At 38.5% G+C, this 27,144-nt stretch overlaps 2 protein-coding genes across 2 annotated transcripts in view; both read left to right on the forward strand.

Moving 5' to 3' along the window:
• The window catches only part of LOC118235000 (nuclear GTPase SLIP-GC-like), a 128,753-nt gene extending 118,601 nt beyond the window's left edge, over positions 1 to 10,152 (forward strand). Inside the window, exon 21 of the mRNA XM_035431952.1 lies at positions 9,198 to 10,152. Coding sequence (XP_035287843.1) covers positions 9,198 to 9,262 — 65 coding nt within the window. The 3' untranslated portion in view covers positions 9,263 to 10,152. The remainder of the gene's footprint in view (positions 1 to 9,197) is intronic.
• A 5,438-nt stretch (positions 10,153 to 15,590) lies between these two features.
• Positions 15,591 to 26,924, forward strand: LOC118231773. Its single transcript, XM_035426021.1, has 8 exons — positions 15,591 to 15,699; positions 21,185 to 21,685; positions 22,236 to 22,736; positions 23,030 to 23,098; positions 23,954 to 24,062; positions 24,468 to 24,693; positions 25,286 to 25,477; positions 26,910 to 26,924. The coding sequence occupies exons 1-8, from the start codon at positions 15,591 to 15,593 to the stop codon at positions 26,922 to 26,924; spliced, it is 1,722 nt and encodes a 573-aa protein (XP_035281912.1).
• Positions 26,925 to 27,144: the final 220 nt, after the last annotated feature.

The raw sequence follows: 27,144 nt of genomic DNA on the forward strand, positions 1-27,144 counted from the left end.
ACCATGGGAAAATCCAAGCAACTCAGCCTAGACTTCAGAAAAGACCTCTGTTCGTTCAGGGCTGAAGAAACTTTGTTCTGTTTGTAGTACCGTAACTTGGCGTCATTTTGATATCAATACTTTTGAGTAACTTGGCATTTTTGTACGTTGAAAACGTGATTTTATTAGATATTTCTTTTTGCAAAGCGTTTTATTATGAGAGTGAGAAATGCGAAGTGACCCTGTAAGAAACGGTTGTGGATTATGGCTGTCCTTGTGTGAATTTGTACAGTCTGATGAGCGTGTACTGTTTAGCAGTTTCGGTAAAACAGTGGCTGTGACAAAGGGTGCGGTGGCGTGTAAGTGTAAACGCAACAGAAACGCACGTGAAATATGGCACAGATTTGACGGCCATCCAACAAGCCTTGATTGAGAAAACAATCAGCAAGCCCGTAGAATTAGAGCTGCCTAGGTCGCAACTTGTGTACCCTGCTGTCCTGCTCCGTTGTCTTATTTCGTGGAGATGCACTTTTAGTGTTTGTAAGGTTTATAAGGCATTTTGATCGGCTTATCTGCAGGTGGGAATCTTCTTTGCTGTTTTGCTAAGCTAGAACCGGAAAACTTGATACTGGAGAATAGGAGCAGATGCATATGTCCCAGTAGGCTTTGCATATGAGAAAATAACAACAGCGTGAGAGAAATGAGGATGAAATGATGAAATTGCGTAGTTGAAACAATATGTTTTCAGCAGAATGGGCATGTAGGTGAAGGTTGACATGATGACAGACTATAGTGCGGAGTAAATAAAGTGACCATGAGCGAGCTTAGTTTCCTTATGGAATGGTATATATAACAGTCGGTATGAAGCATTAGCAGTTAAAGTGGAGGGTTAAGTAATGTGTGAAATCTATTACACTACTGTGCTTTTCTCATGTCCAGTACTAGTAGTTATACTTATATGTGAGTCATGATTTTAAATGTAATGTTTTAATGGGGAGTTGCAGAACGTAAATATATAGTAATTGTATGTGGCAAGGTAACATGAATGTAGAAACGTGGCGTTTGCTGATAAGGTTTTGTACGGTTGCCAAGTGAAGAAATATAGTTAGTAGAAATGGAACACTGGTGAACTGGTGTAACTTTTTAATAAAAGGAATACATTTGCCGTCATGAAATGCATATGAGTGAGTTTTGGTAAAGAAAATATAAAAGCGTAAGAAAACGTTAGTGTAAAAGAGGAAATTATCTGCCTGAGGGCGAGGCGGGATTCAATCCTTCAACTGGAGGGTTACCAGTCTGTGACTTTGTTAATGCAGCACCATGACATAGCTATGCAATGCGTGAAATATCATTAGCAAACCTGTCTGTGGTTTTAAAGAAGAACACAGGCCAGTAAGCACAGAAGAGCTCCTGTTGAATCCATATGGCTTTGCAATATTGTAGCCGGTTAATAACTGAACGTGCAGACGGTACATCATAATGCAGTGTATACGTTCAAACAGCGGGTAGATATGGTGCAAAAGCAATAATTGTGAAGTAGCAGACAATTATTAGTGAGGGTAAAAGCAGGTTAAAGAAACATGTCCCTAGCTGGGCTTGAACCTACAACCCCATGTTCCCAAGACTGTAACCTAACCCACTAGGCCACAGGCAGATTAGCTGTCAGAATTGGAAATGTTTCAGAGTAAAAAGGTATGGGTATTTTGCGTGTGTATGCGAGTTTTTGATTGGGTCATGAGGGTGAGGATTTGGCTGGTGTCGGTAAAATGTCCAATGGGGAGACATGTTGTTAGTGGGATAGGCGGCAGGAAAAATAAGAATGAGAAGAATAAGAAGGAGAAAAACGCAAAATCCCCTTAGTTTGGGGCTTTATTGTGTGGACATGTGACGTTGTCCACACAATATGAATATATGAAATCTGTCTGTTGAAATCGGGTCAGAATGTACAGAATTTAATGTTTTTAAGGGCTGAGTGTCTGTGGCTGTTGTGGTTATTTCTGTGGGGAACCCTGAAAAGTGCCAAACTCTCGGTGATGTATAAGGTATGGGGCATGCCCCCGCCAAGGCGTAACTTGGCGGGATGGCATACCTGCCATCCCAATTTAACTGTTTGGCCATAATGATCAGCGCGATGTATGGAGGGAAAAGGGTGAGGTAATCCGAAGAACACCATCCCAACTGTGAAGCATGGGGGTGACAGCATCATGTTGTCGGGTTGTTTGGCTGGAAAAGGGACGGGTGCACTTCAGAAAATAGACGGCATCATGAGGAAGGAGGATTACATAGAAATATTGAAGCAACGCCTCAAGACATCAGCTAGAAAGTTAAAACTTGGTCACAACTGGGTCTTCCAGCAGGACAATGATCCTAAGCATGCCTCCAAAGTTGTAACAAAATGGCTTAACGACAACAAAGTGAAAGCATTGGAGTGGCCTTCACAAAGCCCTGACCCAGTCCCACAAACCTGAGTTACACCAGTTCTGTCAGGAGCAATGGGCAAAAAAGTTCGGCAAAGTATTGTGAGAAGCTTGTGTAAGGCTACCCCAAGCATTTGATTCAAGTTAAGCAATTAATAGGCAATGCCACCAAATACTAACAAAGTGTATGTAAACTTTTGACCCTGAAATCTGATATAGTACATCAAAGCTTAAATAAATCTGTCTCTTAGCTATTATTTTGTCATTACCTCTTATGGAAATAAAGTAGATACCCTAATTGACTTAACAAAGGAAATGTATGGTAACATGAAATGTGTGGAGTTGTGAAAAATTGAGTTTGAATGTCTTTAGCCTAGGTGTATGTAAACTTTTGGCCTCAACTGTAGGCCTATATATTTAAGCAAAATGTGAAGATAAAATAAATGGTTTAAGTGTTCACCAGCTGTTTTTCTACTATTTACAAAGAATTGCCATCGCTGATGGAGCACATTAAGAAGCTGTATGTCTCCCATTCCGTGAAGGAAGTGAAAGATTATGTATCTGAGGTTTCTGGAATCATTTCATATTTTCACTTTTCAAAGGATGCCCTCAGTGCAAAGGTGTGTTTTCACTCCATCAATATGTATATTTTAATATATTTATAAAAATTATAATACTATGGCAAAGAACTAAAAACACACATGATTATATTGCTTACTGTGTTTCATGTAGCTGCTGTGTCTGAAAATGAACATTAAAGACAGTCTGCATGATTTCTGGTGTACAGCCATCTAGCTTCTAAATTCAAAACCCAGATAGCTTGTTTCTATGTTTTAGTGACTTTAGTACACCATTTCCTAAAATTAGAAATTGATCATATATACACAGAAAATGTTATTTGGATGGTGTTTCATTCAATTATGCATGTTTAAGTAAAAAATTCACTTTAAAATCAGAGGTTATGCTTTATGTGAGAGTAAGTACTGCCCTTTTTCAGGCTCAGACTTCAAATTCCCAGGAGTTCAGGCGACTTGAAAAGGACCTGGATAACACTTGCACAACACTGAATTCAGTTCTGAGCAGTTTTCACACAAAACTCCAGGAAGGTCTGCTGATGGGAGCAAAGGAAGCAGAGAAACACTGCCTGAGGAATGCCACAAAGAGTGTGCTGGAACCAGTGAGTTTGTTTTAGCTGGAAGCTGCCAGTTTTTCTCTGGAAAATGTTAAATGTAAAAAAAAAAATTAAAAAAAATGGATCGAAGTCAGGGAAATTGAGAGCCTTCCCAACATTGTAGGCAGCAATGAATAAATGAATGAATGAATGAATAAACAAATATTAATAGAGCCTCAATCTTAAGGTGAAATAAACTATTTAATTTTCAATTTCAAGTCAGCAGCTGCCCGCTACAATGCCATGAAATATGGCCGCATATTGCCGTGTCATAAATAGGCTTTCACTTGATTAAAAAGGCAAAAAATGAGTTTGATATGATCAGCATATTGTTGTTTTGTTGCCTTTTGCTAAATGCATTTTGGCCAGAAGGTGCATTTTTCGCTATCCAAATAGTAGTGAAAAATGGAAATAGCTTTTATTTGAACAGAAATTTATTATTATTATTATTATTATTATTAGTTGTCCCAATGGACAACCAGCCAAAGCCATCAAGAGGTCTGGCATTTTTTCTGGCCAATTTCCGCTTTTTTCTCCCACACTATCTGCACCTACACAGCTGGCTGAAGATAGTTGTGGTTTTCAATCGCTGAATTTTTATTTGTCAATGATGTATGAGTTTTTTTACTGGCTGCTCCCTCTCCTCATTCACAACCCGCACTTGCACACTAATAAGTGCTGAAGAGAATTTCTCAAGCACCTGTGCGGTACTCTAACAGGTTAAAGAGCTTGATCCAGGTATAAAAGGATTATCTTAGCTATCCACTTAATGCTAACATGTTTTTCATAACATAACATAACATAGCATAGCATAGCATAACATAGCATAGCATAGCATAGCATAACATAACATAACATAACATAACATAAGAACATAACATAACATAACATAACATAACGACGAGAACAGGCCATTCAGCCCAACAATGCATCGCAATTTTTTTGACAAAATTAGTGCTCTGGTTACGTACAGACTAAACAGCATCTAACATTGCCTAGTCCTGAAAATCCCCAGTTTCTGCCTCAACTGGTTTTAATGTAAAATATCACATGCCATTCCCACCAGCAGTGACTGTAACCAAAAATTTAGTATTTTCAATAATACTTGGCATGACATTTGGTCCATCCAATTATGAAATTGAAATGAAATTTCGGCATTTGTAGTGTCCCCTATGGGTGTAGGTAGGACTGCTGTTGCATACATGCTTATTTAACAGCTCTTTACATCTGTCCTAAGTTTCATTACAATAAAGCAAATTTTCATGGCCTTTTTTGGTTAGGCCACACCTGTTTTCAATTTAATTGACTAACATTTTCAAAATGGAAAAAAAAAAAAAAAAAAATATGTTTAAAGGAACTCATGAGCTTGGTCCTTAATAGGTTCTGGCTGTAGTTGGTGATAATTATGTAGGAGGAGTTGGGAAACATATCTTTTTCAAAAAAAACAAAACAAGAAGGAATTTCAATGAAAAATTGAGACTTGTGAAAACAATTGTGACTGTTGACAGTATACAAGGGCCACAAAACATAGTATGCCTTTTTTGTTGTGCCTAAAGCCTTTTTTATAGCAGCAGACCTGCTTAAAAACATTGAAGGCTAGCCCACGCAACAAAGCTCTTTGATTAGATAAAAGCTTCTGTTTTACTGCTATAGCCCTCATGTTTCTAGTGCTCTATGCGAGATTGCAGACTGGGGGAGGGTGGTGTGGGGAGCGGTTTCTGCTGACCATGGGGGTGGATGGGGTAAAGGACAACACTCATACACACCTTGTCCCATAACAATGTAAATTACTTTTGGGGAAAAAAAAAAAAAGTTTTCAGATTTTGCAATGATGTTTTTACTAAGCATTTAAGAATGTGCTGGCAAATACTCTTACTCAACTGCGGTCTCTTGTAAACCTTATGTAACTTCAAAGCAGCTTGTACGGTGAAAAAGGGATGGCTGTTGCATAAATCTTTTTATAGTGCTTTTTCATTTGCATTTCTATTTTGTACAGAGATGTGATAACAGAGACCACCACAAGACGCTCAAAGCCTTGTGTAGAAATGACGGCTATTACCGATCTGGCAAAGGAGTGGTAGTTGATCTGAACTACACTCTGTCAGAACCCATGTACAGACAGATGAATGATGTCTTTCTGACAACGTTTGGGTGAGTGTATGAATCTTGCATTTTCCTTTTTGCAACCAATATTATGCCTATGTCTTATGGTCCAGAGTGACCAATGATATTAATGTCATATTTCCTCTTCCATGTTTGGCATAAAGCTCCCACTACATGTTTACTAGCTACTAGTTAACTAGGCAGCTTAGTAGCTACTAGTTAGTTTGCAACTAGGCAGTTTCTAAATTTGGTTGCGCCGTGGGTCCTCTACACAAAACCTAGTAGGGCATAAGCTCTTCATTAAGTAATGTACAATCTCAAAAAATTATGGTGATGTTGATTGAACTCCATGAACTGGAATGGATGCAACCACTCACTTCTATTTCTGAAGTTGCAGGAACCAGTATGACATCCAGTGCACCATACCATTTCCTCCTAGGCTATAATGGAGAAACTAGTGCCGCCTTCTATTAAACTAAGGGGTTTGTAGTCATATTTTCAACCCAGTTATACGCAGGATATTAGCAAGGACAAGGTTTTCAAGGAATTCTTCACTATATTCAAATTGGTCTACCATTGAAATGTTATTCATTATGACGTTATTGTGTAGACGGACGGAGTGTAGCACAGTGGGTAAGGAACTGGGCTTGTAACCGAAAGGTCGCAGGTTCGATTCCCGGGTAACGACACTGCCGTTGTACCCTTGAGCAAGGTACTTAACCGTAATTGCTTCAGTATATATCCAGCTGTATAAATGGATACAATGTAAAATGCTATGTAAAAAGTTGTGTAAGTTGCTCTGGATAAGAGCGTCTGCTAAATGCCTGTAATGTTATTCCAGCATACTGTTACATTCTAACTATGTTGTTCTAACTATGCAACATGTTTTATTTTAGTAGTGTGCAAGTTATAACTTAGTAGAGATTAATGTTACAGCTAGGCTTAGGTATTACCAGTGCACAGCTGGTGCAACCGGCCCCAGATTCCCAATCAACCAGGAGTTGCTTGTGTGATCACACAGGGACAACCCTGCTGACTATAGCCCACACTTCATGGGAAACGCCCTCTAAGGCTGTCAGCCATAATCAGCACAGTCAGCGTTTGACAACAGACTAGGGGAACACTGGTACATGGAAAACCTATTTATTAGCAGAACATGCCACTGAACAGCACCATATTTCTGTGTTTGACATGTCTACGTATCACCTCAGAGTAACACCAACAAATCATTTTAAATTGTCTCTAAAGCACTAGAGGTTCCAGAAAATCAATCATTGCGCACTTCGAACGTTTTCAAGAGGACTTCATCAAAGATGAACTTCTGAGAAATAACGCAACAAAGAATGACAAATACGTGCGTCTGGTGTACATTAGAACACAGGTGAGAAATAGCCCCTTTAAAGCCTCTTCTGCAGTAGATATGCAGTTGGTCTCTTTTTTTTTTTACATTCTTACACCTACTGCTTAATTACAGAAATTACTTGAACAATTTTTCCACAAGTGAGCTGATGCATCTTCTATATCATTTAGCAAAGAAAATTACACAAGACTTTGGAAAAGGAAATCCTTAAGAGAAAGAAGCCGATCTACAATTCCCTCACTGATTCAATTCGTGACACCATGATGCCAACATATCAAGGTCATCATCTCAATAGTAGATATTTGGGAATGAAGTAATTCCAGTTTTATCTGTTAACATGTTAAATACTGTTATTAACAGAAATGAATCCAAGATTGTGTCAAATTTATTTTCAGAATGCGCTGGCATCTATGGACCGTCTTCTTTCCATAAGATTCAAGAGAACCTGAAATATGCAATTGAGAAATCCAAAAAAGGCATGTTCTTTGAGGCCATGAAAAAGATGCTGGAGGAGTTCAGTAGTCTTCAGGTTAGTTTTTTTTTTTTGGGGGGGGGGGGGGGGGTGACAGTTAATTCAATGTTTATGGTATAATAATGCCAGCAAGGCATCACCACTTTTACTTCCATAGTTTGTATAAGCTACAGGCCCCATATTTCTGCCTGAGCCAAATACATGTTTTTACTTTGATTAAGAAGATCACCCCAACCTAGTAAATGTTGCATGTTTTTCCTGTTTAAAATGTACTACAATTGGCATGAAAATATAGATTGTTTTTTTACATAGGAGAAAAAATGAATTAAAAAATTGCTTTAGCTAAGATTTACTACTTTTATACAAAATCACTTCACAGAAAACTATTAAATATTTGTTTTCAATCATTACTCTATAGAAATATCTTGTGACAGAAATTAAGACACAGATGACAACCTCCTTGAGGCTGGCTCTAAACCAGATCCCAGAAGACCTCACTGGCCTCCCAGGTAACCAGTGGAAACCACTTTTAGACTGCAGGAGCATGTCAAAGGACACTGTACACTGTATACTGAACCAGCAGATTATGATATGTCCTATTTATCCTGCCCTCCTGGTGCATCTTTGGGTTGAGAGGCGGCTGGGCCATGCGGTCTCTCCTTGATTATGATATCAGATAAATTTAATGTGGATATATCTCAGTTCCATGTTGCATGATACTGATTCATTAATTAAGCTTTCCTCCCTGCGTGATGTTTAGGTGTCTGTAAGTTGTCTATGTCTGACACCTTTCATACTTGATTGTTCAACTCCCATCATTTACCTTGACAATGTCACCGGAAAACAAGCAATGGTAGTTTTCTTATGGATGAATGGTAATTGCTAAGATTTCCGCTCGATAAACATACTGTGTTTGTTGGTGTAATATCTGTTAGCTAAAAAGCAGACAGTGCTCAACCAATGCAGACAAGGGAATGTACCAAATATACCAAAATAGTTTGTTAGGTGAGAGTAAATGGACTTAAATATGTAATATTAAAAATGAAATTTCCTTTACTCAAAAATTTGGTGCAATATTAAGTAAAAGGTAAGAACCAGAAGGTGTTCTGAGAAATGCTTGTTTAAATAGTGTACATTAGCTGCGATGCATCTTATCAGAAACTGGGCCCACGTCTTTTTTTTTTTCAAACTAATTTTAATAATTAATAAGTTTTTTCTTGGTCCACTTACTCTTGGTTTCACATTGAAATTTTTTATTGTGTTCAGGCTTGCTTGTCATTATTAAGAAGCATTGCTTCATTCTGTTGAAAATGCCTCAGTCTGTTCAGACCTTTTAGAATCAGGTCATACAGTAAGTGGCAGATTCTCTGTCAGGTTTTCTTTTGTGAACCAACACCACCACCTCCACGCAACAGTTTCAAACAGTCCAAGACCATCCCGCTGACCAATGCTGTTTTTTGACTTGCTGTATGAAACTTCAGGTTGCTTATTTTGTCAGGAAATACAGGTTAGTTAATTTTCACAGGTATAGTGTTGCATTACATGGCAGTCACCCTGGTCAATAACCCACCTATCTGCACAAGAATCTCTGGTCATGTAAAGACCTACAGTAGCTGTCGTATGTGCTGTGGTTTGTTTAGAATGGTGTATCTGCCTGCATGTATCTCAAACGATGTGATTTGTTCTTCATTCCAGATGTTTCAGAAGAAATGGAGACAATGAAGCGAAGCTGTGACTCTTTAGGCCTCAAGATATTTTAAGTCACCGAAAGCGGATGACGGATCCAGCTGAGATCACCATGGCAACCTGTCTCATCCAAATAAGGTTGCAAAATTTCATGAATATTCAGGGTGGAAACTTTCTGTGGGAATTAATGGGAATATATGAGAATTAACTAAAATAAATTAACAATCCTTTGCAACCCTACACCAAAATAATGAAGGTGCTGTGAAACATGCATTTTAAAAGTTACAGATGACTATTTTGTTTGTCAACGTGTGTACAGATATTCCCAGAAGAATCACCACACCACTGGGCTTGACTAATAATTCATTCAGCTTTAAAAACTAGACAAGAATTTGATAAATCAACAGGGTTTTCTTTAATACATTTTAATGACAGTTCAATGTTGAATACTGAATTCTGACATTTGATAAGTTGAGAGAGATTTGACAGTTTAACTGGCCCTCTTGAAATATTTTACTCCTAAGTCAAGCACAGTATGTATAGCTACATATAACCACAGCTATGTATTTTAGTGCCAAGTGCTTATCTTGCTAGCTAGTTACCTACGGTATGTTACCTACTTGATTCTGCTAGCAATTCTAAATATAATAAATGATAGGTGCACAGGGGAGGGGGGATGCATGTGCTCTTTTAATTCATTCACTGCTTCGCTGTGCTACAAGGTCACAGATTTCCATCTCTCAGTTTGGGGGAAAAGTGGTCTGAAATGAACACACAGAACCAATGCTGTTTGTGTTGAATAACTACAGTCAAGTGAACTCATCAGTTCAGTTCAGTAGAGTAAAGCAAAAATGTTCCTTAAACAGTTTCATATTAATTCATATACATTTTTTCGTAATTTTAAACAGAAAACTGATTTTCTGCACTTCTTATTTTCAGTGGCGGCTTAATGAAAGTAGTTTAATTTGTTTAGTTTGGTGTATGACAATGTAGGCTAATCATAATATTTTAGTGTGTGATGACTTCTTTGTGTGGGATTTGTAGTGGGAAACTGGGGCTCTTCGGGGTATAACCATATAACCGTGTGTTTACTTTTTCCATTCAGTAATTTTTTGCATTATGTAATCATATCAATAATCATCCATAAAGTAGAATGTACCCAGTATAAGAAGGGAATTATTCTGTACTGTGTGTGATTTGTTGTTTACTTTTTCCATTCAGTAATTTTTTGCATTATGTAATCATATCAATAATCATCCATAAAGTAGAATGTACCCAGTATAAGAAGGGAATTATTCTGTACTGTGTGTGATTTGTTGTTTTCCAGTTGAATCACTTCAATCTTTAAAATAGCTAAATTGTTACTTGAACTTCTTGGTACCACTTCTTGGTAAATTGTATTTGTCCTAATACTCTAGCTTATTCTTCTGCCTAGTTTGGCTTTGCAGATGTTAGACCAGGATAGTGTTCTTTGTTCTCGGCTAGAAATAGCTTTACAAAATAAGTAATTGTACCTTACTGAACCCGTGTTCAGCAGTTGTCTACGATCATGAAAATGCACTTTTGTACGTCGCTTTGGATAAAAGCGTCTGCTAAATGAATGTAATGTAATGTAAACTTCAGTCTGATCCACTTCTCATTTAGAGAAGCCAGGGCACACTGAGTGTACAAAGAAAGTTTGTTCTGGGACTGACAGTAGGTGGGGAGGGAGACGCCTGATGTCACAAACATATCCAATTCTCTCTGCGGCATCCCAGACCCAGTTAGGTCAGGAGCCCATGTTGCCTGGCCACAAGCTTGGGTTGCTTGGCAACAGGGAAACTTTCCCTCTTCCGACTACTCTAATCAATCCCTTGGGCAAAGTTGTGTAACTTATCTATCTCATGCACTGGTGTAAAGACCTCAACCACAATAAGAAGTCTTGAGAATCTTCACTGAATGTTTATAGAACTGACGTTCCTTCTCCCAACACTGTTATTTCTTTGTTTTCTTCTTTAATAAAGTGTGCCTTTTCTCAGCTCAGTCTAGACTTCTATTTATTTGGAGAATTGTAAAGTTTTCTTTTCCTTTCCTTCAGATTAGTTTCCTACAATTTTTCTTCTTAAAACAAGGTTATCTTTAATTATTCAAAAGTGCTACACTGACCAACAAATAGTTCAATGACCAACCAGTTCTGGGTAATCATTTTTGTTTCTCATTACATTCTGACTCCGCGGAGGTCTTTGAATGGATTGAAAAACCTAGAAAGAAGCAAAGCTGTTTATTTGTTTGACTTGGGGCAAACTCATGTTATAATGCTTTCAAGAAGTTCATGGAAAGCATTACATTTTGAGAGCAGAACTGCATATCACAATTTCACATTTAATCTACAAGTCGTATTCAAAAGAATTGCTTTTTTAAAAACTTAGTGTATTTTCATAATCATATCAGGAAGAACTATTCTAATCTGCCTTTTAATTTATGTTTGAATATGTTTTTGACAGAACTTTCATCATCCATTGCAGTGTTCTGACAATTATCAGCATTTCAACTTCTCAAAACATATATATGTATATATATGGATATGTTTACTGCATCAACAGCAGTGGCTTCCTACAGCTGAAAGCAAAACATTCAAATTTGATTCATCATTCATTTTCACAGCTCAATGAAAATTAATTGGGGTGCATTACCAAGTACAATACTGTAGCAATAAGAGTTTGGCACGGTAATATAGTGCCGAGAACACCTGTTACCAACCAGAGCATTTAATACGCAGCATGGATGGAAGATTTCTAATGAGGCTAAAGGACATGTAATATTACAGACAGTACAGTATGAACTGTATTAAATCAGTTTGAATTAATAATAAAACACATGTCCAATACTGGTGATTCACCACTAGATGGTGTTCCCGTTTTTTACGCTCATAAATAATAAGCCAGTTTCGATTTGGTAAATGTTATTTGGAAGACATGTTGTTGAAATGGAATATAATGGAATGAAACTGACAAATGAATAGTCCGGACGTTTATAAGTGACCAAAGTGAATATGTTTATACTAAGAAGTTATACACTCTGGAATATACAGTGCAGTCTAAGTATTTCAATGGTGTCACAATTTTTGTAGTTTCACCCATTGTCTGGTGATGTACGTGGGTCACAGACTTCAGGCAGTCACCAAATGCAAAGGATTTGCAACTAAATATGGCAATTCTATTTCAGATTATGTGAATTTGTTGTATTACTTTTTGGTCCCTAAAATTAGGGGACTATGTATAAACACCGCTGTAATTGCTACGCAGGTCACCCAGTATGGATGTAAATACCATAAAATTAAAGCAGACGGCCTGCATTTAACCTCATATTCATTATTTCATTTCAAATCCAGTGTGCTGGAATACAAAGCCAGAATAAATGTGTGTCACTGTCCAAATACTAATGGACTACACTGCACATGTCTGAAACAGACAGCCCTTGTCACTAAGATATAGTGGCACTGGCATATTGCACCGGTAATACATATTATATACTCTCACCCTGATTTTCTTTCTCATTGCAAAAAATAATTTCTTCTTGTTTTCAGACAATAGCTACATTAGGCCATGAAGCAGCATTGTCAGCTAAAAACAGGATCTTTTCCAGTCAGCATGTAATGCATGAATTCAGTGTCTTTTGTTAGATTCATGAGTGCATCCATGCAATATTTTTTTATTATTATTTTGAAAAGAAGCTTTTTTTTTTTAAAATAATTGAGTGATTAGAAATTTAGAGGAGTGTTTGAAGAGGGGTTACAAATGTTCTTATGAACATGAAGGTAAAACACCACTTTGACGCCACTCTGATTTTCATTAAAAATAAACTATCCAGAAATGTTAAAGGCATACTATGCAGGATTTCGTTGCCTGTGTTTACTATCAAAGAAGTCTTCTCCTCCATCTTCAACCCTGCCCACTCACCCCCGGGTACCCAACTGAGTCACTGACGCACAAATTCATTAGACCCTACCGCTGAATTTCTCCCATCAATTGCTCAGACTGACATTACCTACACTGTCTGGTCGGGACCACGAATCAGAAATGTACAAATAATTTGAAAACCAGACACTCAGATTGGCAGTCTGGCAACCGTACCTGGATAGCTAGAGGTAATGTAATTGTTTTCTGTCGCTTTTCATCTTCGTGATGAAATTCAGCTGACGCCACCAAGAAAAAGCAATCTCAAGGTTAACTCTATATTGAGCGAGCTCTGTCGGCTTGTCTTTTTGCTTTGCTGTATCTGGGCCATTGCACTGCTAGCAATGAACTGCAAATCTGATCCCAAACCAAAGGCTCTGTAGCCACACCCACCCATCCCCACACAGAAAAGCCATGCCCAGAAACATCCCAAACACATTTTAGAATGACAAGTAAAGTCATACAAATTTGGAGAAAGTGTGTAAAGACAGATTGCAGTGCATCATAGATAAACCTTGGTTATTATATATTTTCTAGGTAAAAATCATGCATAGTATGCTTTTAAGCAGTGTTTCTCCCAAAATGAGAAAATAATGTATATTGGTTCATATTTACCTTCTTGTGTACAGAAAATGGATGAATAGATGAATGAAATAACTACAACAAACATAATTGTTTTCATTTTATTTATTTGGAAAAAAAACAGGTACATTGTCAGTAAAAAGAAATGAACAGCTTTGGCAACACAGTACAATATAGAGATACAAACACAAATTAAATACCATTTAACATGACATAACATCTAAAGTATATGATAACATAAGCCATGTTACAGTCAAAACACTTGGTAGCTTCTTCAAGGAATACCAGAATGTTTGCCAGGCATGACCTTCCCTTGTGAAAACCATGCTGTAAGATGTAGTTATTTTCAAGAAACATTTCTAATTTGTCTCTAATGATAGATTCTAGTTTTTTACATGTAATGCAAGTTAAACTGACAGGCCTGTAGTTTCTTGGATCAGTACGATCCCCTTTTTTATATACTGGTATTATATTACCTTGCTTCCAGTACTTATTGATCCTCTATCTCAATATCTGCAAAGACATTCTGAGTACTGACTATGGCTTCCAGTCTATTAGTAGCCTCTCTTTTAGTAAAACGCTACTACTGTATTGAGAGAAACATTTAGCATTGCTTTTTGCATCTTGGGCAATTTGCTTTTCAAAGAGCCTCTTGGTTTCCCGTAGTTATTTCTTATCCTTAGTGCACATATTACAGTATTCAGCCTTATTACTCTCAGTGCTGTGGTTTTTAAATATCTTATACAGTTAATTTTTTTATGAGACTTTCCTGTATGACTTTGTTCATTACCTAGGGAGACTGCTTCTTCAACTTATTTTTCATAACCTTTGGAATAAACTTGCATTGTGCCTCAATTATAACCCTTTTGAACCTGCCCCACTTTTCAATCACAGTCTTACAATCAAGAAGTTGCACCCAGTCAATAGTACTTCAAGTTGCTTGCATCTTGTTAAAATTGGCTCATCTAGAATGTGAAATTCTGGTAGAGATGGCCTTGTTAATTTTCATAATATATTAAAACTGACTGCAGAATGATCGCTAGTCCCACTCCCAAGTGGCTCGATTACCTCTATGCTACAAATTCTGTCAGGATCATTACTTAGCACCAGATCCAGAATTGATTTCCCTCTTGTAGGCTGACTGACATACTATGCTGACATTGATAACAACTAAAAATTCTACCTCACTTTTTTCTTGTCCTGCCACCAATTCCCAATTTATAGAGGGGTAATTGAAGTCACCCATAGTAAAAGTCTCACGTTCTTGACAGCTTGTTTAATGTTTCCAAAGAGCACTGACTGTCTGAGGCTGGTGGCTGGTAACACTTAGCAATGATACTATACTTACATAGCAATGATGAAATCTTATCTATGTTCAGTAGATGGAGACAGAGACAGTAAATCAATGACAGTTATATCCGCTTCTGTTTTGCTCCAGAAAACGATGTCAGATAGGTCTATCAGCAAACATATGGCTTAGCTATGCCCAGAAGTCCTCAATAATAATGGTATTTTCCAAGGAATTACGAAAAATTGTTGACAACGTTTCGTTAGGTGTAACGTCTTTTAATGCTACCATATAGAGCGAATGCCATGGTAAGAAAATGTTCGGTTACGCTAACCTATAAAACGCTATTCAAAAAGCAAAATTAGACATGTTATACATCGTTAGAAAGCTTATACTCTCGCCTACTGATCAAGTGGCGGCCGCTGTTGTCGCGGAGGCGGGACGCACGCGGAGTGCGGAGAGTTCAACCTCAACCTGTCCCGGGACGCCGCACCGCTGACCGCCGCCTGCCTCGTCCCCGGGCCGACTCTTCGAAAAACGCGTCCGTGCGCTGAAGCGCTCGCGCCGCGGCTGAGAAGCTAGCACGAGGCGAGCCCAATGAGGTCACGCCACACCCGCCGAAAAGCTCCGGCCCGTCGGCAGGCCATCTTCTACTGGTCTCCTTCGCACGACAGCAGGTTGGCGGACATGCGCACAGACGCAGGACGTCTGTCTCATTTTTTGATATTTATTTGTGCACTCGACGCACTCCTCGTCGTGTGTGTTCAAATTTATTTATTAGGATAAACCCCTTGAGGTGTAACATCTCGTTTTTGAGGGGGGGGGTCCCAAAAATATATATCACAATCACTACATGACAAGACCGCCAGGTGACCAAATAAATCCGCAATCGACAACCATTTTCCATGCCATCCATTTTAAAATGTATTTACTACACATGCAGCATCTGGGTTAAGGACATTATTTAAGGGCACAGTAGCTGAGCCCCGCTTGGGAATCAAGCCAGCAACCGCTGGGTTACAGACTCAGCTACCCATGGGTCATCAGCACACATGAGCAGTGCCTTTTCAGCTGACCTACCTGGTCAAGTAAAGGTGAAACAAGCACAATCACCACCTCATAATGAACAAACAATGTGGCTCAATGAAGAACACAAGAGGATTCCCAAACAGTCACAGGAGTCTGTGATTCAAGTGTAGACGACTTTGGGACAGGAAAATTAGATGCATAGGTGTATTTTATTAATAAAAGGACCCAAACATGATAAAATAGGGATGGGAGTTTTCCTGGTTAACCAGTAAATCCTGATTTTCAGACTATCAAATATCTCCAGGACCACCAGCACTTTCCTTTCCAGGTGAACATCCTCTCCCGGTAGCAGCTGTTAGTCGGAGTGCAACAAGCCCATGATGTGTGTTTGCATACGACAGGCTTAAGTGCCTCTGGCTAAGACATTTACGGTCCGAGGATCAGAACTTTCACATTCATGAGAGGAAAAAAAAAAGGTGGATGAACATGCACACGAATATCAGAAAATGAGAGAAAAGGTAGAGAGTTAGAGGCGGAGATGCAGTGAAGGGAATAAAAGAGGGAAAGATGCAGGGAAGAGGCACTGGGAGAGACGTAAAGAAGAGAGGAGGGGGAAAATGCTGCAGTTGAGAAATAAACCTGACTCATCCTGTCCATTCCTGTTTTTTTCATATGAATAAAATTTCAGAGCTGCTACCAATGCCTTTACACATCCTCTGCCCATCTCTCCATCTCTCCTTCCACTGAAAGCACAGAGCTGCAGATGTTACTTACTGTGCAAGTGTGCAGCAGGCAGGTGGAGATCTGTCTGTTACCCCTCCGTCTGCAGGACAGCGTTATGACTCCCTTCCTCCACTGTGGAAAGAAACGTCCTCTTTTACATTCCCTCCCTCCTTATTTCTGTCTACCTAGATCTCTCTCTCTCTATCTCTCTATCTATCTCTTACTCGAGCTGTATCTTTCTCTATTTCTTCTTGTCCTTCCCTCCTCCGAAGGATCTTGGATTCAGAGAAGAGACAATATTATACTGGCCTCTCTCTCTCTCTCTCTCTCTCTCTCTCTCGCACACACTTTTATGCTCTGCCTGAGATGGTTCTTTGCTGAACCAAATGATGTGTGGAACTAAGTAGGAGAGAAGGAGTTGATGCACACACACACAAAACACAAAGACATACAAAAACACATACATGCACACACTCACACAAAGACATACAAAAACACATACACACACTCACACACAAGCACATAGAAAAACATGTCCACACACACACACTCACACACATAAAGTCATACAAAAACACATACACACACACACAAGGACATACAAAAACATGCACATACACACAATGCACACACAAAACACAATCCACATACATAACACACTTGTTGCACTATTTTTGTAATTTCAGTACTAATCATTCATAATTTCCTTCCCAGGCACACATTCTAGAAGCGTGTTCATTAGCTTGCAGCTAATCTCCTGCTGTCCTCATGTCTGTAACAATCTTTCCTTCATGACCCATGCGTCTTAAGACCTTCACTTTAACCAATCAAAACAATTCTGGCCTCGGAAAAATTTCATTACAAAAAAGACTAACAAGCCATCTGTCACCCCGACAACAGATCAGTCCCTTACTTAACGGCATAAAAGACAATGATTTGCTTAAACAAACATATTTTACTGTGATGTCAGAGTTGTACAATGAAAACAATTTAGCAAAAGGTGAATTATGTTCCATTGTATGGACACACCCTAATTAAAAAACCACAGACCAATTACAGCTGGGTGGGGTGTATTATAGAAAACGAAACTTACTGAACAGAAAGCAGATGATAAAAGAGAGCAAATTCCTTTCAAAATTATTGGAAGCTTTAAAAACAAGTGAAGATTGCATGAGTTTGTCCCTTCATGGAAAACCCTGGCAAGTCCGTCAACGGTTAAATATGTACTGTATATTTAATTACTACACTGTATATCATCGCAACTGGTTAAGTGTCTCCAATTCTGTTCATACAGTGCTAGGCTCTTTATTTACACTTATGTTGGCTTATAGCAGAATATGAATATTTTTGTAAAATGAATTGGTAGAGATGAGAAAGTTTGCCTGGATTGAACGTAGAGTATACTAAAATATTCTTGTTTTCATTCAAAGATGAGATGTGTTGAGGAAGCTGTGCTCTGAAATAGCATTTTTATTGTTTGTTTTGAAACAGTGTTTAGCAAATTATGCATGAATATTTCAAACTTTGGTAACAGTTTATAGTAATGTCCATTATCCCTCCTATTACGTTCAAATTAACAAAAACTTTTATGTCTGGGGTCAAACTGACCCCAGAAAAATAAACCTACAGAAAATGATTGTAACTGAAAGTGTTACCTAAGTTTCTCTCTCAGCTACTTTTGGCCTTTCTACTGACCATCTTAATAGCCTGGTAAATAAAACATGACTCTCCCATCCTCCCCTTATACATTCTTCATAATTCTAGTTTTGACTGTTGAAGTGATCAGGCAAAATTGTATAATTTGACCTGATTCTAAAATTTCACTTGCACTGCACTGGGCTATATTATGATATACTTGCAAGTCGAAAGTTTGAGCCTACACCTGCTTAAAACCATTTTTTTCATGATTAATATTTCATTATATGATATGTGCGCTTATACAAACTGATAACCATAAGCGAATTGCATTCAATTATTTAATAAAAATTGAAAAAAATTATTTTGTGTATTGTAACGATTTCATTTCAAGTATTTACAGAAACTTATTTTGTAATGTAAAACACTGTCAATTATGAATAAAACCAAGTTTCTGTTCATGATTTCCATTTTTATTTAATTAATTAAATAATTGAATAAGCTTATATAGGCACACATCATATAGGCCTAATGAAAAAAAATGTTCTCAATTGAAAAATGATCTAGGAACGTAGGCCTCTGTAACTAGAGGTTTAGCTAAATTATTACCTGAAGCTCCTTGGTGGTTAATGTAAAAATCATAATTGCACAATATGCAAAATGCATGGTGCGGAAGTTTTGAGGGGCGGAGGCACGGCCATTGCTCATGATATTTTGCAAGGAACTTCTGGGGGGTATGAACTCGCTTCTTTTTAGTAGGTCTGCTGCTCTCTCTCCCTGTTATTATCCTAGTCATCTGACGTCATTATTACTTTCTAATTGCAAGGCTGGTCGGGTGACTGGCTGCAACAATAGGAATTATTTGCTACGTTAGCAGTATGTAGTCAAACACCTTTGCAATGGTCACTTGGCTCCAACAGAGCGTGCGCGATTCAAAGTTAGAAGAGGGAGTCTCCGTAGCGTTTGAATTACAGAAGCTAAATTAGGCTACTCCATCAGTTATTCACACCGCAGCCGTCTCGTAACGAGGCTAATCACATCGTATGCGAGCTACTACGGCTAACTATATATATAAATTTATCTCATTAGGATATACCCCTTGAAATTCATCATCTCGTAAAGTTACCGAACATTTTTTAACGTTTTATATGTTAACATTACGGTCACATTTTTGTGCTTGATTATTACTCCCCACTTCCCATTTTACCACAGCAATGCAGCGTTACGTCTCGGTGGATAATAAATTACCGCTGCGTATCAGTGGATGTTGAGTGAGTAAGAGTCGGGGAGGGGTTACAGAACCACAAGCACAAGGTCGTAGCATCTGGTTCAATCCGAGGAATGTAGCTTAAATACCGAATATATGTGCGGCATTGTTTTGTAATGAGTGATTGTTTTCCGTAATTACATTACAATATATATTTTTTGTTGCGTATTTTCAACTGGCATTTCGTACCTGCGTATTTTGACCGATAAGGGCGTGGTTGGTACACAAAATGCGTACAGGTTGGCAGGTCTGGAATAGTCACGAAAACTCTAGCTGAAAAAATTATGTTAACCAAGGTTTTAGCATTAATAAACCTTGAATGGGGTGAAATTGACCCCAAACATAATAGGAGGGTTAAGAGATCATTGGCAAGCCATTTGCTCATCATTTACTCACAAGTGATAAAACACAACCCATATACATAACGCACTTGTTGCAATTTCCTTCAGTTGCCAGACACACATTTTAAAAGTGTGTTCATTAGCTTGCAGCTAATCTCCTGCTGTCCTCATGTCTGCAACAATATTTCCTTCATGACCCATGCCCCTTAAGACCTTCACTTAAACCAATTTAAAACAATTCTGGCCTCTGAAAAATTTCATTACACAAAAGACTAACAAAAGACTGTCACCCCGACAACAGATCAGTCCCTTACCTAAGGACATATGAGACAATGATTTGTTTAAACAAATACTGGCAGCAAACATATTTTACTGTGATGACACAGTAAAATGATACAGCTGGGCGGGGTGTACTGTAGAAAACAAAACTTGCTGAACAGTAAGGAGATGATAAAAGAGAACAACTTCCTTTCAAAATTATTAGAAGGCTTGAAAAACAACAAGTGAAGATTACATGATTTTGTCCCTTCATTGAAACACTGGTGAGTCCATCAACGGTCAAATATTTACTGTATATTTAATTAGCACACTGTATATCATCACAACTGGTTAAGCGTCTTCAATTCTGTTCATACAGTGCTAGGCTCTTTATTTACACGTCTGTTGGCTCGTGGCAGAATATGAATATTCTTGTAAAATGAATTGGCAGAGATGAGAAACTTTGCCTGCAGTGCTGAACGTAGAGTATGCTAAACTACACACTAAATATTCTTGTTTTTAGCCAAACTGAGATGTGTTGTGAAAGCTGTGCTCTGAAATTGCATTTTTATTGTTTGTTTGATAAGCAATTTTTCAATATATTTTATAGTGTTTAGAAAATTATGCATGAATATTGATAACAGTTATGCATGAACTATGCATTAAATTATGCATGAACTTCGATAACAGTTAATAATTTGGTAACAATTACTGTGAAATATGTTGGGAAATAATGCTTAACTACATTGCTTAACGACACTGTCACTATAAGCTCCTGCAACATAAAAAATGTTCATATTCCAAACGTAAATAATGTTTACAAAATGTCATTAGCCTCACAGTTTAGACTTAATAGACAAGTGAAGGTGAGTCACATAACGAACACCATGTGGAAGTACGCACATACATCATTTTCTTTCACCCCATCTTCCCCTCAGAGAAACACAGGACAGAGGAGACTGTTCCAGAGACTGCTCCCATGGCTCAAGCAGGTCCTTCTTCAGGGACTGCAGGCACTCGTACGGGCGTTGACACGTGTAATTCCCAGGGATGCCGCTGCTGCCGGCACATATGGAAGGGTGCTGTTAAATTTCAGAGCACAGCTACAGGAGAACATTACAACATCACACAATATCTGACATGCAAGACACCAAGTGTCATCTACATCATCCAGTGCAAAAAATGCCCGGTGCAGTATGTTGGGAAGACTTTGACCACACTGCAGAGAACAGTCGAAGAACACAGAGCTTCCATCACAAATCAGCGACGTCAGCCAGTCCCTGATCATTTCAACAACAATGACCATTGTCTTGATCATCTGATTGTATATCCAATTGAGCAGGTCAATGGTTCTGAAGCACTAAAAGAGAGGGAACTCTACTGGATCAGAGAGCTTGCAACAATGGCCCATGGACTGAATTGCGTGCCATATACATATGGTAAGTTTTTCACTGTTTTATTAAAATGTACTGGATTCATATGATTACAGATGCAGTATGTAGCTTTGTTGTCAGAAAACCTTTGTTCATATTTGGTGAAATTTCCTTCACATCCCAACAGATATCAATAAATTAAAAGGTCTAAAACAAATTTAGTCTCCTTGACTGCCCAGAGGCTCTGAGAAGTCAGCCGCTCTGAATTTCCCTGTGCCTGATCGACTCAACAAGTCTGACTATCCCTATAAACTCCTGCAAGATGAAAATCATACTTTATCAGTCACTTGATACTATCATATTGGTTATTATAAAATACAGTACGGTACTGCATATCTGACTTTGAGTGGTTTGACTGAATCTCTTTGACTCAAGGTGACACTGTCACTATAAACTCCTGCAACATAAAAAATGTTCATATTCCAAACGTAAATAATGTTTACAAAATGTCATTAGCCTCACAGTTTAGACTTAATAGACAAAGGTGAGTCACATAACGAACACCATGTGGAACTACGCACATACATCATTTTCTTTCACCCCATCTTCCCCTCAGAGGAACACAGGACAGAGGAGACTGCTCCAGAGACTGCTCCCGTGGCTCAAGCAGGTCCTTCTTCCAGGACTGCAGGCACTCGTACGGGCGTTGACACGTGTAATTCCCAGGGATGCCGCTGCTGCGGGCACATATGGAAGGGTGCTGTTAAATTTCAGAGCACAGCTACAGGAGAACATTACAACATCACACAATATCTGACATGCAAGACACCAAGTGTCATCTACATCATCCAGTGTAAAAAATGCCCGATGCAGTATGTTGGGAAGACTACAACCACACTCCAAAGAAGATCCAAAGACCACAGAAGCTCCATCAGAAAACGCCAATATCGACCAATCCCTGTTCATTTTAACAACAATGGCCATTCTCTTAAAGATCTGATTTTATTTCCAATTGAGCAGGTCAATGGTTGTAAAGCACTAAAAGAGAGGGAACTCTACTGGATCACAGAGCTGGAAACAATGGCCCGTGGACTAAATCTGGTGCCATGTAATTATGGTAAGAGTGTTTCACTATGCTTGTAAAATATAAAGCACAAAGGAGTAATTGGAGGAGGACGAAAGTGATTTAGCTGTTCAGAAAATTGAATGTAGATACAAATTTCAGTGTTTACAAAAAATGAGGCTTTACTATTTTTGTAAATATATTTAACCAATTGGAAGTTCAGCATGAATAGAAATATAACAGTTATGAAATAAATTCTCAGCTGTGGCATCGACACACTTCTGTTAGAATGAAAAAATTATTTAATTCATGGCCCTGACATAAAAGCTTTCGACGTTCTCTTCAAGTAGGGGAGCAGCAACTGGGTGATGGTGAGGAAAGATCAGCGGGACCAGCTCAGGAACAAGTGGAAGAATGTGAGTGAAGTTTTTTGGGGCATTCAAGGATGAAATAAAATGTGACATTACAACACACTGAAACAAAAAACACATGTTCCAGGTTTGACTATGAATACTGGGGAAACTGTTTCCTGTGTTTCTTAGAGTCTTGGAATCTTTGGAGCCCGCTATTATACTGTAATTTAATTTCTGTGTGGTAAATGCTTACAAGTATGACAAGTGCTTGCAGTGCCCACCATTAGTTTATGCGAATATATGTGTTAGGGGTCTGTTACATGATGTTCAGAAGTCATTTTCAAACACACATGCTTTTCCAGCTCCTCAGAAAGGTAAACGAAAGCTCTGTGGGAATGATGATCTGACATCCAAGAGGAGAAAGCTGAAAAATAAAAGACAACCAGTGTTTTCAAGTGAGACGGAAGAGCTTCTCTTAACCTGTGAGTGTCTATCTTTTCTCTTATAGGCCTTTACATCATATATTAGTGTTAATTCTATAAGATTCAAGGGCCTAATGCTACATGAAAAAATGACCATTTGTACTGAAATAAAATTCAAAAAGCACATACAGGTCCCAAACATTTCATTTTCACAGACTTTTGCTAATTTGTCGAAAATTGTTACTTAGATCTTTTAAAAGGCCACATTGTCTTGTGTTATTGGTGTTACTTTTACCAATAATACAAAGAGTCTGTTAAAGATATCTAAAAAACGTTTCCCATGGACCTGGCCAGGCCATGGAGGCAAAAAGGAACCTATATCAGTATGGAGCCCCTAGAAGCCTTCACCATAGGAACACTGTTATGCTTCCATTTATTTGTAAACGTTAATTATATCATGCATGTTTTTCACAGTGATTCCCCCGTGTCTTAACAGGCAAAGATGCAATAGAAGACGGAAAACAAGCCATGTCTCAGGTTTACACCAAACTGAAAAATGTTACCAGCAGAGAGAGACAGAGCATGGAGTTCCTGAACGATCTCAAGTAAAAAACTTATTTTGTAATAAAACAAATGTATACTTTTATTTAGTTACTTTTATATACATAAATTTGACAACATGCGTCTGTACTATCTAATTCCCACCCAAATTCGGAATGTACAATTATCTGTTAAGTCAATGTAATTCTGCAATCAATGAACAGCACAATATTTTTTGAACATGTTAGCTTATGCTGCTGTCCTTGCCGGTGATACATTATTTTGTTTTTCAAAACAAGATGAATCATTTATGTTCAGCATAAGAAGCTTTGACAGGCTCACATGTCACAGTGGTTTGCCACATAATTCCTACATTTTTTGACATTGCTTATTAGGCAAGTAAAGTTGGATTACATGAAGTTGTGTAAATTCTGTAATTGTTTCAAAAATAGTCTGTCCTAACCCTGCAGAAAGAAGGTCTCAGATTTAAAAGAATATGACCAAAAAGAGAAAATTTACATTGGACTGTTTGGGAAGACGGGAGCAGGGAAGAGCTCACTGATCAACGCAATTATCAATGAAGACCAGCTTCTGCCTTCATCACTCTCACATGCCTGCACTTCAGTCTTAGTGCAAGTGCAAGCCAATACAAAATCCAGAAAATACAAAGCTGATATTGAATTCATCAGCCCAGAGGTAAGCAGATGAACCCAAAACAGGAAACTACATATTGCATAGCAATTCTCACACAGTTCTGACTGTTGCAAGAAATAGAATTAAGAGAATTAACTTGGAGGCTAGCATAGAAACTCAACCATGACTGGTTTCTGAAAACAAATCAACACCATTGTGTTCTATTTGATAATACATGTTCATGATTAAGAAGTTAATATTCCAGGACTGGAAATCAGAACTGCTATTCCTGGTAGAATTACTCAAAAATGAAAATGACCATCAAAACGCTTCAAAAAAGACTGCAGAAGATGATGAAATGGTAGAAATGGCAAGAGAAAAGATCACAGCCATTTATGGAAAAGTGGGACTGGAGAAAAGTTACAGTGAATTGGTGGGGCCCAGAGAGTTTCCTGAGATTCCCCACACAGGCAGGAAGACAATGCAGTTTGACAAAGTGAGTCTTATGCACAATAACACTTATTAACCTCAAAGTGAATAGAGATATTCTTTTTGACAGGATAACTGCATATTTCTGTCTCTCCTCTTTAAGTAAAAAAATTATGTAGTTCAGTGTATTTTAATGAATATTCATGCTCCTAAAACCTCTCTACAGGCCAAAGAACTGTCTCGAAGCATTGAATGCTACATTCGGAGTGATGAAAAAGGAAAAGATAAGTTCTGGCCTCTTGTGAAGCGAGTCACCATCTCCTTGCCACAGTCTCCAGCTCTACTGGAAGGGGTTGTGCTGGTGGACCTGCCTGGGGCCGGAGATGTCAGTAAACACAGAAGTGAGATGTGGAAAAAGGTACTGTCAGTGCTTCATGTTTTAATCTGTTGCTGGGTGATTTTATTTTTATTGTACAGATACATTTATGAGCCCACACCATGGACCCTGTGTACCTGCAACATCAGATGATGTACAAAAACAGCATCAGACTGTTTCTGGTTCAGGTGCCATTTGGACATATCAACCCCTTATTGACCACAATGCTGTCAGATCATTGCGTACTGCGACACATTGTTGTGCGCATGCGTATGTACAAGTAACTGGTATGTTAGTTAATTTAGTAGCCTCATATGTAGCTTTCTTTGCTATGAAGATAGCTAGCAAGTCTCTGTAGCTGGCTTAATCATCTCAAAAGTTAGCAGATAGCTGGCTGGGAACATGCCAGATGATAAAGCCACATTAAATTTGATTCAATTCATATCACTGAAATTTCGCACTTTGTAGCTAAATGCATTTTCTCATGCTAACTAGCTTAATAGCTAGGCAAGGAGCTATAAGGAAACTATAAAGCTTAAGATGTTACCAAAGTGAAATACCCCTTTATGCAATATAGTTTCCCTATAGTGTAGCACAGTGGGTAAGGAGCTGGGCTTGTAACCGAAAGGTCGCAGGTTCGATTCCCGGGTAAGGACACTGCTGTTGTACCCTTGAGCAAGGTACTTAACCTGCATTGCTTCAGTATATATCCAGCTGTATAAAATGGATACAATGTAAAATGCTATGTAAAAAGTTGTGTAAGTCGCTCTGGATAAATGCCTGTAATGTAATGTAAATTATGTCTACAGGAATGTACAAAACCAATCCACATGAACCTTGGTAATATGGTATTTATTATAGCACGTTGGTTCCCATGTCAAAAAGAGCGTTCAGTTTGATGAAAATATATGTATAAATGCAAGAACTTCCTGTCTTTTCATTGCTTTAGAGGTGAAATGCTTTAGAGGTGAAATGCATCCTTGCCTTGCATTGTACTTCTGCACCATCGTAACGTTACTGAAGTTGTAAACAACCAGAAAGTGGTAACCGCTGTTACTGTCGTGTCTAGGACCCGACAGAATTTAAAGTCCAATTATTAATTTGTATTCCACTCCTTCGACCTCTCCCTACAACACTCTCCCCCAACCCACAAGGCAGGCAACCTCCTAGACCTGATCTTCCTGAGGACCTGCTCCAGCTCCAATCTTACGGTTACCCCCCTGCATACGTCTGACCATCACTTCATCTCCTTCTCCCTCCCCCTCTCTCCACATCCTCCCTCTCCTCCTCCCATCCCCACTGTCACTGTCTGCCGTAACCTCTGCTCCCTATCACCCTCTTCTCTTGCTCCCAGAGTGACTGCTTCCCTCCCCACTCTTCAATCATTTTCCAAGCTCCCCACTAACTCTGCATCCTCCACCCTAACTTCATCTCTCTCCTCAGCACTCGACTCCCTATGCCCCTTTGTCCCTAGGCCATCCGTTATTGATTGATTGACCATCAGTGTAGTCAATGTTCTTCCCCTGTGGTTCATATTGCTAATGCGTGAGCTAACCACGCATAGCCTACCTAGCTCACTGGCAAGCTGATATGCTAGCTAAGCATATTCGTTTTGCTGAGAAACATAAATTGAAGATAACTGAACATAGCCTAATTTTATTTTTAATGTCATACATATAACGTGATTACATGACACAGTACAGTCACGG

Source organism: Anguilla anguilla, chromosome 1, assembly GCF_013347855.1.
Source record: "Anguilla anguilla isolate fAngAng1 chromosome 1, fAngAng1.pri, whole genome shotgun sequence".
NCBI lineage: Eukaryota > Metazoa > Chordata > Actinopteri > Anguilliformes > Anguillidae > Anguilla > Anguilla anguilla.